The sequence below is a fragment of the Rhinolophus sinicus genome, linkage group LG11, assembly GCF_036562045.2.
Source record: "Rhinolophus sinicus isolate RSC01 linkage group LG11, ASM3656204v1, whole genome shotgun sequence".
In the NCBI taxonomy this organism is placed as follows: domain Eukaryota; kingdom Metazoa; phylum Chordata; class Mammalia; order Chiroptera; family Rhinolophidae; genus Rhinolophus; species Rhinolophus sinicus.
Window position 1 is genome coordinate 42,879,405 of NC_133760.1, and position 13,973 is coordinate 42,893,377.

The following is a 13,973-nucleotide window of genomic DNA, read 5'->3' on the forward strand; positions in this document are numbered from 1 at the left end:
TTCCAAAACCTGGCTGTCACCTGGAGAGCTTTAGAGAAATAGGAATTCCTGGGCCCCATGATCTTCGTTTGCAAATCTCCCTGAGTGTTCTTAGTTTAGCTGGTCTAGCACCAGTGTTTAGGTGAGGCCAGCATTTGGAAACCACTGGCCTAAACGAAAGTTTACTTACTGCGTACGTTCTGTGTCCCATTTGTTATTTTTCAACTACGTAGTTCTTCTGACACTTTGGGTCTTGCTCACTGGTAGATCTTAACCATAGTTTAAACTGTCACTCTTTTATTGAGGAATAATATTTCTATCTTTGTCGTTCCTATCAAGATATTCTTACTGTGTTTTCATCCTGATCATGTTACAAGTAAAACTGTTCTCGGGCCTATGGCCTTGTGTTTTTTAGGACAAAAACTGCATTATCACTACTCCTTAATATCAGAATTGCCATCTTGTAGTTCAGTATGCTATCACTTTGAGGCCAATATTTTGTGAATGTTAATAACACAGACTCTGACAGTTTCAGATTCTAGAATTAAAGATCAGGTGGAGAGTCCCTTTTCTCTGTCGGAAGAGGGTCTATGTGTGGGAGAGAACGGTTTTGTCCGATGTCGATGGCTGAGGTTTGGAATTGTGGATCCCTCTGGAGTATGTACAGTATCTGAATTCCTTCACTAGTCCCACAAAAGCCGCACACTGCCAACTTTCCTGACTGTAGAGCTCTAAATTAAGGCCAGTTCCTTTGCTCATCCCACAAACCCTTTCATGTTCCCTAACCGCAGCCTGAGAAAGGCGCCTTGGTTTCAACAGCAGCCGACCAGCATATGTTTACTTAATTCCTAAGACATGATGACAGTGTGGTCTCGGTGCCACTAAAAGCTTTTCTCTTTATTATTTTCGGTTGAAGCCGATTTCCGAGCTTTCCTTGCATGTCACGTGTGTTTTGCAGTGCCTTCAGCGCGACCCATGAAGAGCAATGGAAGTTAAAGGAACAGCAGCTGAAAGTGCAGATTGCTCAGCTCGAGACTGCCTTAAAATCTGACTTAACAGACAAAACCGAAATCCTTGACAGATTAAAAACTGAAAGAGGTACATCTGCAATGACGACTGGCTTCTTTGTTTCAGACTTCTGTTTTATTCATTGTTCTCCCCTGACTCAGTGGGTCCTCACTGTGGCGCCTAGTGTTGGGCCAGGCACCCTGCCGTCTGGGGCACAGCCTGTATTACCTCACAGCTATCCACTTTCACGTGTGGGTTGGTTGCTCAGAATTTTCCTTGACCCATCCTAGCATAAACACCAAAGGAACTATTTTTTTTCTCAGAGTTATTCTTATTCAGGTTGTCTTTCATTTGTTTAATATTTTCCTAAATTTTGAGCCCTTCTTCAACAGTCAGCAAGTGTTTATTGAGCACCAGTATTTGCCTGGCACTGTTCTAAGTTCTGGGGATACAGCAATGAGAGAAACAAAGGCCTTGCCCTCATGCAGCATAAATTCAATAGGGAGACACTGACAAGAATTTAATAAATATGGACTATGTCAGGTGGTGGCAAGTGCATTGGGAATAAAAACAAAGCAGTAAGATGACAGCGGCGAAAGTAGGTCCGACAGGGAAGATCTCTCTGATAAAGAGATGTCTAATTCTTCTCTGTGACAGTGAACTTAAATACCAGGAAGCCTTGTCCAGATGTCCCTACTAAATAATAATCATGATACGATACGGGTCACAGATGTCACCCTTCTTGTCTCATAGAAGTTAAATAATTATACTTAAAGTAGATGTTTGATTTACTGTGTTATACACACATACATTACACATAAATGCACAACAATGGAATTGAATTACTTGCTTGCAGTATCTGTTTGCTCATCCGCTAGATAAACCAAGTAATGTGATAATAAGGTTGCTTCTTTAGAACATTTGCAATTTTGTTGCATGAGAACTTTTAAAAGTTTAATGCGCGCAGTGAGAACAAATAATTACTTATCTAGTCAGTGCTCTGTATATTGATTTAAATCACAATGTCATATATCATTATAAGATTTTTTTCCCATTTTAACATTTCTGAAATTATAATCCATCTTATAAATGGTAACGGTTAAAAGTTATGCTTTTTTTTAACCTTTTGAGGCGTCTGAAACAACACATCTTATAATGTAGTCTTAATTTCAATGAAACACACATGTAATATTTACTCACTGAGTGGTTACATTTAATGAACGATTACTTGTGAATCTTTCTCTAGAAGACTGTGAGTAAAATGGTGACATGATTTCTGACCAGGTGGATACTTAAAAGTTTTTATGTCAATGATACATAGTTTCTGATTTTAATATGCAACACTGAGTGTGTAACAGTGCTTTGTTTAGTAGTTGCTCAATAAATTCTTGTTCACTGAAGGAAGTGGAAGTGCTCTATATTCTCTCTCTCTTTTCCAAAAACATATAAATTTCTCATTCTTAAAGGAAAGAGAAATGAAATACATTTTTCTTATTTCCATGCTTTTTGTATGACCCTACATATCAAGAATTCCAAAACTCTTACCTGTAGATATCTGAATTGATCTCTATAAAACTCTTCTTAAGGGGATAGAATCTTGATTTTTTTTTTTTAAACCTCTTTATTGGTGTTGAATTCTGAGGGTTCTTATAAATTATTAAAGTTACAATTGCTAAGTTATTTTATTTCAACTAGTCCATTTCATTTAGTGTCTTTTTTTACTGGTTTTTATGTCTCTTGAATTTTTTGAATAATAAAAATAACTCATGTACACTATTTTTAAAAAGTCCAGTAAACAAATTCTAAAAATCACTCAATTTCACAACTCTGAAGATAATCACTATTAATATTTTTATATATTCCCTTCCAGAGTTTTCTGTGTATATATAGTTTTATAACATGCTTTTTTATTTACTATATTGTGAAATCATTCCTTGAGCATTAATATAAGTTCACATCAGCATCGTTTATAATGGCTGTCATAGTTTTCCAGTGTGAGGATATATCATAGATTGTTTAACAATCTTCTATTGATGAATTTTTAAATAGCTTTAGTTTTTTAAGTATCATAAATATTTCTAAACAAATTATTGTACATTTCTTCATTTATTTTCTTAAGAAAAATTGCTAGATCTATATGTTTATTTTTAATGCAACTGTTATTTTTGCATGAATACCTGACATTTACAGGCCAAATGATTTAAGTTTTGGGGGTTTTTTTTGTGACAATGTTACAATAGATTATAAGAAAAATATTATAGCCTTTAACCCTTTTTTTCCAGGGAAACACTAAACAAAAAAAATTGAAATTGTCTGTTTAAGGACACTTTTTAATATTTAGAAAGTTCCTTTTTGTCTTACAAATTTTAAATTGTTTAATTTTACTTTGAAGTCTCTTCACACATTTGCCTTTTCATGTATCAAGTGTTCTTTGCCAGAAGATGTTTCCCTGGCTTCTTGTAGTCATTCATCTAACTGGCAAATTATTTTTATAGAATACTCACCTCTTTATTCAAGGTACAAATTAGTTTCAGATTGTGTGAATATGTGGGGAAGGATATGTAAATGCAGTTTGCATTTGGTTAATGCTTAAATTAACTGCATGTGTTTAAGGGCCTGCCTTTGAAAGTTCCTTTCTATCTTTAGCTGAAATGCATAATTCAGCATAATGCATATGGTTATATTGATCACAGCTGAAGATATTAGCACAAAGGAGTTCTGAAAATTGTTTAGTTAAATTGTTCTCTGTACTCTGCTTATTAATGGTGTGCTTGAAGAACATAATTTTAAAAGAGTGAAATGTTATCTCATTTGAATAAAATGCTGTTTAGTTTAACCTGCTTTTTGTCAAATCATAAGGTAAGGAGGTTGTTTTTCATCTTGTACAGGGTGCTTTGATTTTTCATATGATAATTCAGCAAGTCTATTTCCTCTTTGAACTATAGCATCTCCATACTTTTTAAAGACCCAGGAGTTATATCCCCAATAAATAGCTTAAGAAAGGAAAAATACAGTGTTTAATTCTACATAAAATGTGATAGAATTTACTGGTATTCAATAATGTCTTCTCCTACTAAGTTATTTTCTTATTAATAATGCCATAGTTTTAAAAATATCAGTCAACATCTGCGGACACAGTGGTTGAAACAAAAATCAGTAAAGGAAGAAACATTGGAACTAGTTTATTTATACATACTAGCATATCATTCTTAGGACCCTGCTCTGAAAAACTGCAACAATAGAAAAACTAGAGCATAAAAATAATAATCAAATTATACTGTGTCTGGGTGAAGATAGAGCAGTCATATCCTTCACATTTCGGTTCACCCTCAGAATCCCTACAAGTTTTGGAAGATATAGTATCCTCAGGACCTTTGGTTTTCCATCCTTCTGACTATATTTACCTTCTTTTTGTTACCTAATTATTCTACTAGATGTTGTTTTCACCTAATCAACATAAAGCATTTCATGTTCTTATTCTACTCTCTAAACAGCAAGGTTATCTCATAAGAATTCATATTCATTATTAATCCTAATTTTTAGTTTAATGACAAGTATTTGATCTTTGCCTTCAAAATTTCCAAGTATTGTCCACATTTGAAAATTTTTTCATTTAATTCACTAAATATTAGCAATTTAATCTAGGATAACCTTTAACCTTTCATCAGTAAGATAAAGATGTTTATATATTTGATATTAAAATATCTCTGCATACCCTAGAGTCACTTTTTTTTTGTTTGTTTGTTGTTTACTTTTTAGTTTGCCAGAAAATATGTGACATTGAAATTTATATCCACATGTATTCCATTGCTTCTTAACTGTGTTTTTAAACTTTTTACTTAAATGTACTATTTCTAGCTTCAGAACACAAAGCATTAGGAAAGTCAGAAACATATTTCTGTATAAAATGCAGTCAGTTACAAATGTATTCATGTAAAGAATTTTTGGCAAATGTGTTGACTTACTTTTTTTTTAAGAAAAGGAAAACAAAAATGTACAACTTGAACTGAGGACTTAGGATAAACATAAATCTTTGAGAGTAGGATGAAATTAATGGAGACACTTTGGATGACATGGTTTAGGTAGTCCCCAGGAAGCCAAAAAGCAGGAGGCTTGACCATGACAGTGAACTCTATTGAAGAGAACACTTAAGAACATGAGACTAAAGAATAAATTTGTTAGCTACTATGCTTTTGGTTTTGTTCGTTTTTTTTTAGTTTAAAGCATGCTTCATGCAGGAAGTGAAAAATGAGTCTCTTTATGGAGTTACTGTCTTCTGTCCTATACCCCTGTTTGTGAGTCATGGCAAACGAGTACCTTGGGAAACATGACCTACCTTCATTCCCTAATGATAGCTCCAAATCCATGTCCTACTAATTAATGTTGTAAACTCATAAAGAACACATATGAATTATTATTGGTACCGCCATGCACTGGTTGAGAATCCATTTCTCCTATCTTAACAGATTTGTTGAAAGTGTAGATGATTAAAATTGAGGATTTATTACCAGAGAAAGTATCTTGTTTGGGAAAGAAAATTGAAGGAACTCGAAAAAACTAAAAGACCAAAAAAAAATTTTTGCATGCCTTTCAAGACCCTTAATAAGTAAGGTAAAAATCATAGATTTAGAAACATATTTTCTTAGGTATTTTAGATAGAATGTGCCTTTGAAGTCCCAGAGGCCACAATTTCCTTATATTAATACTATGAACTTAAGTCTTCAGTTTTTGATAAGCAAGTGAGTCATATGGCAGACACATGAGAGTGTTCATTTGTTCCTCGTCCCCCTGCGGCCTGTGTCTGGGTGCTAGCTCCGCTTCCTCTCGGACCAGAACAATACTTGATCGAGCTTGGTGTGTAGCAGGAATTACAGTCACTTAAAATGTGTTCTTATACCTCATTCTCTTACCGTTCTAATTGTGGTGACTTTATTTTTAAGACCAAAATGAGAAACTGATGCAAGAAAATAGAGAACAACAGTTACAGTGTCTGGAACAAAAGCAACAACTTGATGAACTTAAAAACCGCATGAAGTTTTACAACCAGGTGAACTCTTTTCTTATTTAGGAAGTGAGCTCCAAATTTTTTATCTAAATATTTTATGCATAGAGAAAACACTATACGGTCAAGCAAAAGAATACAAATATATTACTTAGTTTATTAATTCAGGTTGTCAGACAGCTTATGTTCCATGAGGATAAGCTGCATACTTGGAATGTCTCTTGTACTTTCCATTAATATCTCATTATAAGCTTTTACCTAACTCTGACTTTTGCAGGAGAGTGATATTAATGCTGATGAACTGAGTGAAGCTCTCCTGCTTATAAAGGTAACTTTCTGAACTTCACCATGAATTTCATGTCTACATATAACTGTTTCAGCATAATGAAGACCCTTATCTGTAACCCTTATCCCTGGAGAATAAATTATTCAGGAAAGTGGTCAGGTGACATTTAGTTACAGCATATACATATTTCATGATGATATCAAAATTACATTAAAATAGACCTTAAAAACTCTTGTTTGAAGCACTTTCTCCACCGGTAACAAACATTATACTTTTACATGCCTTACTTATTATAAAACTAATCTATTTTCTGTCCTAAGAAACCTTGGTACACACGATTATTTTAAGTAAAATATTGAATTATACGGGTTACCAGAAGATATTTTCCAGTTCTAGGATATTCTGTTATTTACAAGAAGATATGAGAAAATGCATTTCTTTCCTTTTAGATCATCACAATGTAGATTTTAATCAAATGAAGAAACAGAAATAAATGTACTTGATTTCTTTTTTATGTCATGAAGTAATAAACTGTTTTTTGATTTCTCTATAATTGTTCCAAATGTCTATCCAAATATATTTTCTATACTAAGACTACTTTATTCCTGATGGAAAATGGAAATATATCTGTTTTCAATTAATGATTTTTCCTTGCTATATCCATGTCACGTGATTACATTTTAGAAACTCTTGTTTCAGTAATAAAACATGTTTTTGTCTTAGGCTCAAAAATCACAAAAAAATGGAGACCTTCCCTTTTTAGAGAAGGTAGACAATAAAATCAGTAAAGATCTAGAAAGTTCCATGAGAGAGCTGCAAGCAACTCATGCAGAAACAGTGCAAGAACTTGAAAAGACAAGAAACATGCTAATTATGCAGCATAAAATTAATAAAGATTATCAGGTAATGTAATACGCTAAATTGGGAGAGTAAGTTTCCTCTAATATTCTACTGGTGATTTGCTTTTCTAAGCAGTGTCATGTATTACCATGTACGAGTCTAATCCATCTATTATCATGTGTGTTATCACATGCCTGGAATTTTGCCTTATAACTACATCCTTGAAATAAATAGTTTAAAAGCAAATACATTTTTTAAGTCCCTGATTTTAGAGAACAAACAGTGGCAATGAACTCACCCTTACTAGTGTTAGCACATTATGCAAATGGCTATAGTTATCCTGAAGCCCTGCCACAATCCTGTTATACACAACCACAACCACAGCCTTTAACAAACGGGGAAATCACCTCCACAAAAAGGAATCCGGAGTCTTGTTGATTTTACTTCTGATTTATGAGCATTGCCAAACATAATTTTCCAAACTGTAAGCTATTTGAGGTCGAGAAACTATGGTTACAGCTCCTGATATCCCCAGGATCTAGAAAATGCTTGAATCAGGCTTGCTGTAAACAATGAAAATGGAACTAATCATAAGTATTGAAGTTTGTTATCTCTTATTTTTCAGATGGAAGTTGAGGCAGTGACCCAGAAGATGGAAAATTTGCAGCAAGATTATGAACTCAAAGTGGAACAATATGTTCATCTTCTTGATCTCAGGGCTGCACGTATCCAGAAGCTGGAAGGTACAGTGTGCACAATTCTCTGTCCGTACGAACTAGGCGAATGGATTTTCTAACAGTTGAAAATGTCATCCAAATCTTCACTCACAATTTCTTTTTGCTCTATTTATTTTCTAATTTATAACTCTAAGAATAATTTACCAGAAAAGTGGTTTTTTTATCTGATTCTTTTCTACTCCTGAATTGTAGTCACTCCCTCCTGCTTTTTGAATTCAGTGTTGCTTGCAGGCAAGATTTCAAAAGTCATTCCTAAAATATCTCAGACTAAATGTCCCACCTCATTTCTAACTTACCTCCTAAGGAAGCTATGTATCTCAGCCCAACACGTCTGCAGGCTCTTTGTCAGTCCCTCCCTGTGCCCCTGTCTGCCCTGCTTCCCTCATACACCCTCCCCTGCTTCGGGGTCTAACTCATTGCACACCCACGCCAGGGAGCTGGCTCCCAGTACGCTCAGCTAGTCCTTTACTTGAAATGCCCTTGCAGTGGTTTTTAGACTTGAGCAAATAGGAAAACCACGTGGGGAACTCATTTCAGTTGCCGCTTCCTGGGCCCTGGCCCTAGACCTGGGAGCCATGATTCTGTATCTTTAGAAATAACTCCAAGCAATTCAGATGGGGGTGAAAGACTATGTTTTGAAAAACATTATCTGAGCACTTACCGATTTATCTCATGTGCTCAGAACATGTTTGGGGATTATATTATACACGTGTTCTTCACTGTTGGGGTTCCGCACATTCTCTGTAACTACAGTATCACTTCTACAATGATAAGTACTTTCTCTCTCTTTCATGTCCCTTGCCACACAACGCTTAATTCAGTGACCTGTGTCAGCAGTAATTTTACACTCTTAAAAATTACTGAGAATTCCAAAGACCTTTTGTTTATGTGGGTTATACTTACGATATTTAGAAATTCAAAGTGAGAAATTTTTTAAATATATATTTTGTCATGTTAAAATAATAATAATAAACCCATTACATGGTAACATAAATTACGGTATTTATTTTTAAAAAGCTGTGTTTTCTACACTGGGAAAACAGTGAGAAGAGTGACATTGTTTTAAATCTTTTTAAATTTTTTTAATTGTATAACATTTTTGCAAATCTTTGTAGTGTCTGGCTTAATAGAAAACAGCTGAGTTTTTATATCTGCTTCTGCATTCAATCCGTTGTGATATCACATGTCATGTAGGTTCTGGAAAACTCCATCATACACTTGTGAGAGAATAATAATGAAAAAGGCAATAACACCTTAGTATTATTTTTTAAATAGTTCTAATCTCACAAACCTCCAGAACGATTTTAGGGAACCCTCAGAGGTTCTCAGACCACACTTTGAGAACCACTGCTCGACTGAACAGGGTTTTCCAGAAGTCACAGAGCAGTGTGTACCTTGTATTTCAAGTAGTACTCAATAAAAATTTGCTTGATGGAATTTTCCTGAATAACACAGAGGTCACAGAGTTTGGGATTTTCATTCCTTTCAAGTTTTACTAAGTCTTTACCAATATATTTTATATGTTCCTTAAATCCAGTGACTCAGTCCGTAAACATCCTAAGCAAAGTGTTCACCAGTGAGAATACAAATAAGGGGAAAGCACCACCCTCCAGGAATTCATAAGATGTGAACAAGTAAATAGAGTTTTCCATGAAGACTATAGAGCTAGGGAAATACAAAAGGTACTGAGGAAGGAATGCCTGTTTACACCTGAAGATTCAGGGAAGACTGCACACAGTAGGTTTGGAATCCTTAAAGATGGCAGAATTCCCATGAAGCAGAAGAAAGCAGTAAAAGGCATTGTGGGGAAAGGAAATGAAAAAGGGGTAAAGAGGACCCAAGTGTGAAGCAGGCCTATTCCTGTGTGAAGCTGCGTGTGGATCCATCTCCTGGGAACTCGGGCTGAGTAAAGGGCGTAGAGCTTGGCGATCAGGCCAGGCAGAACCAAATCATGGCGGCCCTGTTTGCCACCCTGAAGAGTCTGAACCTTACTAACCTAGAGAACCACTAAGGGATTTTTTAAAGCGGGGAGTAATACACCCAGAACTGCATTTTAGAGGTTAATGCTTTAGGTCTTGGGAAGAATGAGTGAGATAAGAAGGAAGGAAGCAGTTTGGGTTCCTTAACAATATAGGTAATAAGCACTGGATGTGTGAGTAAGGTCATGTCAGTGGAGACAGAGACAGCAGGGACAGATCTGATAGCCTTAGGAAATAGAGTTGGCTGTGACTCTACTGATGTGGGGAGAGGAAATGAAAAAGAGGAAACTAGAATGACTCTGGTACCCAACTTAGGTAACTGGGTGAATGCTAACACCATCACTTGAGATGCAAAGCACAGAAATTACTAGAAAAGAAAATGATACGTTCTGGTTTGGATATATTGAGTTTGATGTGCCCTGGAGATACCTACATAGAAGGCTCAGCAAGCCATTAGCTAGGTGGGTCTGGAATTCAGAAAAGAAATCTGAATTAAAAATAGAAATGTGAGCATATTGATAGTAGCAGAAATCACAAAAGGGGATGAGAATACATAGAACTAAGAAGAGGATAAAAACAGAACCACTACAAACTAGCAGATAAAGAAACCATTAAAGACTGAGAAGAGAGGCAGGAGAAGAGGCAGCAGGGCCAGTGCTGACGTGGAAGCCAAAGCAGAACAGACGTTCAGAGAAGAGAACACGGTCATCAGTGCCCATGAAGCATTGGTGAGTTTTGGCCTGTGGCTACACCAGCGAAACCATCACTGTAATCAAGATAATAAACATATCTGTCACCCCCCAAAATAGAAAAATACATATTTTAGTAAGCTAAAGGGAAGGAGCCAGTGGAAAGAGAAATCGACATTATAGGAAGGAAGATAATAGAGGAACAGGGGGAATGCACATATTTGCCTCAGCTGCTCATTCAGAGGCCTGGTTTGTCCTTTCCGCTCTTCCCTGGGATAGCCTGCATTACCATTTAAGTTGTAATTTTGTTGTGTAATAAGTGATAACAAAACAGATGATGAATTTCTGGGGAATACAATATTCTTTACAGAAAAACAGTATACTCATAGAATTTAAGATGGAGACTATTCACCAAAAGTACTCAAACTTCCTACCACTTCAGAAGCCAGTTTGTATCTTCATATGTCAGTATTTTTAAATCTCTCAACTGTGTGTCTTCTCTTGCAGCTCAATTAAAGGATATTGCCTATGGCACCAAACAGTACAAATTTAAACCAGAAATCATGCCGGACGACTCTGTTGATGAATTTGATGAAACCATTCACTTAGAACGAGGCGAAAACCTATTTGAAATCCGTATCAGCAAAGTAACCTTTTCTTCTGAAGTTTTACAGGCGTCTGGAGATAAGGAGCCTGTCACTTTCTGTACCTATGCTTTCTATGACTTTGAACTACAGACAACTCCCCTAGTGCGAGGCCTTCACCCAGAATATAACTTTACTTCTCAGTATCTTGTTCACGTGAATGACTTATTTTTACAATATATTCAGAAGAATACTGTCACTCTTGAGGTCCACCAAGCATATAGCACAGATTATGAAACAATTGCAGCATGTCAGTTGAGATTCCATGAAATTCTCGAAAAAAGTGGTCGAATATTTTGCACAGCAAGTTTGGTTGGTAAGTGCGATTTTATAAACTTTAGATGCTTGGATCACTAATTTGGCTCATATACTAACGTGGTGTTCCACATTAGTATCTTCTCTTACAGGTTCTCTTGGCAAGGACGGGACCTAATTTTTTTAAGAGCTTATCTTGTTATCGCCGTCACGAGCCACTGGGAATACAGTGGTCAGTGGTAAATAAGGCAGAGCCCCGGTCTTCATATAGCTTACCTTCTAGAGGACAAGACCGGCCATAACACACATACAGAGGGGGCCAAAAAGTGGACACACATTTTAAGAAAGGAAAAAACTGGATTCAAATTGTAATACTCAATATATCCCGATCACAAAAGATGAACACAAGTCACGTGTGACTTCTGCAATTATGAGAGGTGCTCAGAGTGGTTACCATCAGCATCCAGACAGTTCCGATTATGGCAAACTACTGCTTGGGCAATGTTGACCAAAGTGTCCACTTGTATATGTTTTTTTTGGCACCCCTGGTATATATATCATGAGATGTGAAGAAAAACAATCAGGGCAAGGGGCTATAGACAGAGATGGAAGGTTGCTAATTCGGATAAGGGTGCGTAGTTCAGATTTGACTGTTTCCCCTCTGAGTGTTGAAAGTCAGTGACGGATTCTGAGGAGGGAAGTGACTTGATCACACACAGGTTTTAGAAAAATCACCCTGAGTGCTATAGGAAGAATAGTCTGTATGGACCAAGAGGGAAAATAGGACCATTTTCAGGCTATTGCATTAATCTGTGAAAATGTGATGGTGGCTTGGATTAAGATGGTAATGAAAGTGGTGGTAAGAAATGGTTTTAAGTGTATGTCTGATTAGCTCTTTCTTCAAGACTAGCTAATCAGTTGAATGTAGGATAATGAGGGAAATAGAGGAGGCAAGAATTTCTGGCCTGAGCGACTAGCAGAACGGGGAGGCCACTTACTATCGGCCTGGGAAAGGGAAAGTCTGAAGAGGAAAATCAAGAATTGTGTTTGAACAAGTTAAGGTTGACCTGCGCAGTGGAGATGTCACATCAGCAGCTGGATACACTAGGCTGAGGGTCACGCGTAGAGATGAAAGTGGCAGTCATTAGCATATAGAATATACATTAAGCCTTGTGTCTAGATAATCACGTAGAGAGTGAATGTACATGAAAAAGAGAAGATGGCAAAGGACTAAGCCTTGGGAAACACCAAAATTTAGCGTTCAGTAAGAAGAGGAAGAGCGAGCGAAGGGAACTAAGGAATGGCCACTGAGGTAGGAGGCAAACCCAGAGTATCCAGTATCCTAGAGGCCGAGTGAAGAGACCATTTCAAGGAGGAAGGAGGGTGACTTCGGTTCTGGGGAGGGATTTTTGTTTGATCAATTGAGTGATTTACTGCATAGGTAATATATTCATGATTCAAAAGTCAAAAAGGCACAAACATTTAGACTATAAAATGTCCACCTTCCTCCCCTGTCCCCCAGCGACCCTGGGTTCCCGCACCAAAGGCTACAAATTCTTTCCCCTAAATGTTATACATATAGAAGCCAATATGTGTATGTGTCAATAGTCGTCTTTTAGGACAATGTTTTCAAATAATGGTGGATTTGAATCATGTTTACGTGTTGATGAAAATGATCCATTCGCGAGGAGGAAAGTGATGAAGTAGGAGAGAACGGGGTGATATTGTTTATAATCTGTTTGGGAAAGCGTATGGAGAGAACATTATCTATCAACCGTTACTTTGTTTGAGTCACTAATTTGCTTTAAGTACTAATCATACTACTATATATCCATTATGTACTAGTCCCTCTGGTAGGAATATATCAGTGGAAATCATGGCCCTTGCCCTCAAGAAACTTACAGTGTGGTGGAGAAATAGACTGGTGAACAGGTGTATCAAAGCAGTCAGTTGCCCTAATGAGCACGTATACTTCCTTTCTGTGAAGGAATCAGAGAGAGCTTTTAGGTCTCCCGGGAGCCATAGAAGAAATCTTTACAGAAGAAGAGAGATGAAAAGCTGCCTGAGTTGAAAGGAGTCCTGAGGGTAGGTAGGGCCCAGTCATACAAGGGTATGGTACATCCAGTGTATATGTGGCCTAGCTATGGCATTGTTCCCTATACCTGTGACACAGTAGAGTGGAAGGGTGACAGAGATTTCTTGAAAGTTGAATTACAATGTGGAATGTCATATTTGTAATTTTGAGGTTTCATATTGTATCTGTCAGACTACATTGAGTGCAACTTGTTTAAAAAATGTACTGCAGCATTTAATAGAATCCATGAAATATTTGATTCAATGCTTAGATTTTTTTTATATTTAAATGATATTTTTTATATTAGAATGATTGAACTAGTATAAATTGGTATATCTCAAACATAGTTTGACATAGTTCTTTAATAACATTTAACAGAGTGAAACTCATACTTGCAGAAGTAGCTTTGTTTTCTTCATCTCTGTAATTTGCCAATCACACGTCATTTGTGCAAGTCATATATTATTTTACTCAGCATAA

At 36.4% G+C, this 13,973-nt stretch overlaps 1 protein-coding gene across 6 annotated transcripts in view; it reads left to right on the forward strand.

Annotated features, from left to right (window-relative positions):
* The window catches only part of RPGRIP1L (RPGRIP1 like), an 85,838-nt gene that overhangs the window by 30,395 nt on the left and 41,470 nt on the right, over positions 1 to 13,973 (forward strand). For 5 of the 6 annotated variants that reach the window (XM_074314869.1, XM_074314871.1, XM_074314868.1 and 2 more), the window contains 6 exons: positions 938 to 1,077; positions 5,928 to 6,034; positions 6,267 to 6,317; positions 6,999 to 7,178; positions 7,741 to 7,858; positions 11,028 to 11,480. In XM_074314869.1, coding sequence (XP_074170970.1) covers positions 938 to 1,077; positions 5,928 to 6,034; positions 6,267 to 6,317; positions 6,999 to 7,178; positions 7,741 to 7,858; positions 11,028 to 11,480 — 1,049 coding nt within the window. The remainder of the gene's footprint in view (positions 1 to 937; positions 1,078 to 5,927; positions 6,035 to 6,266; positions 6,318 to 6,998; positions 7,179 to 7,740; positions 7,859 to 11,027; positions 11,481 to 13,973) is intronic. The other variant, XM_074314870.1, reaches the window with a different exon arrangement.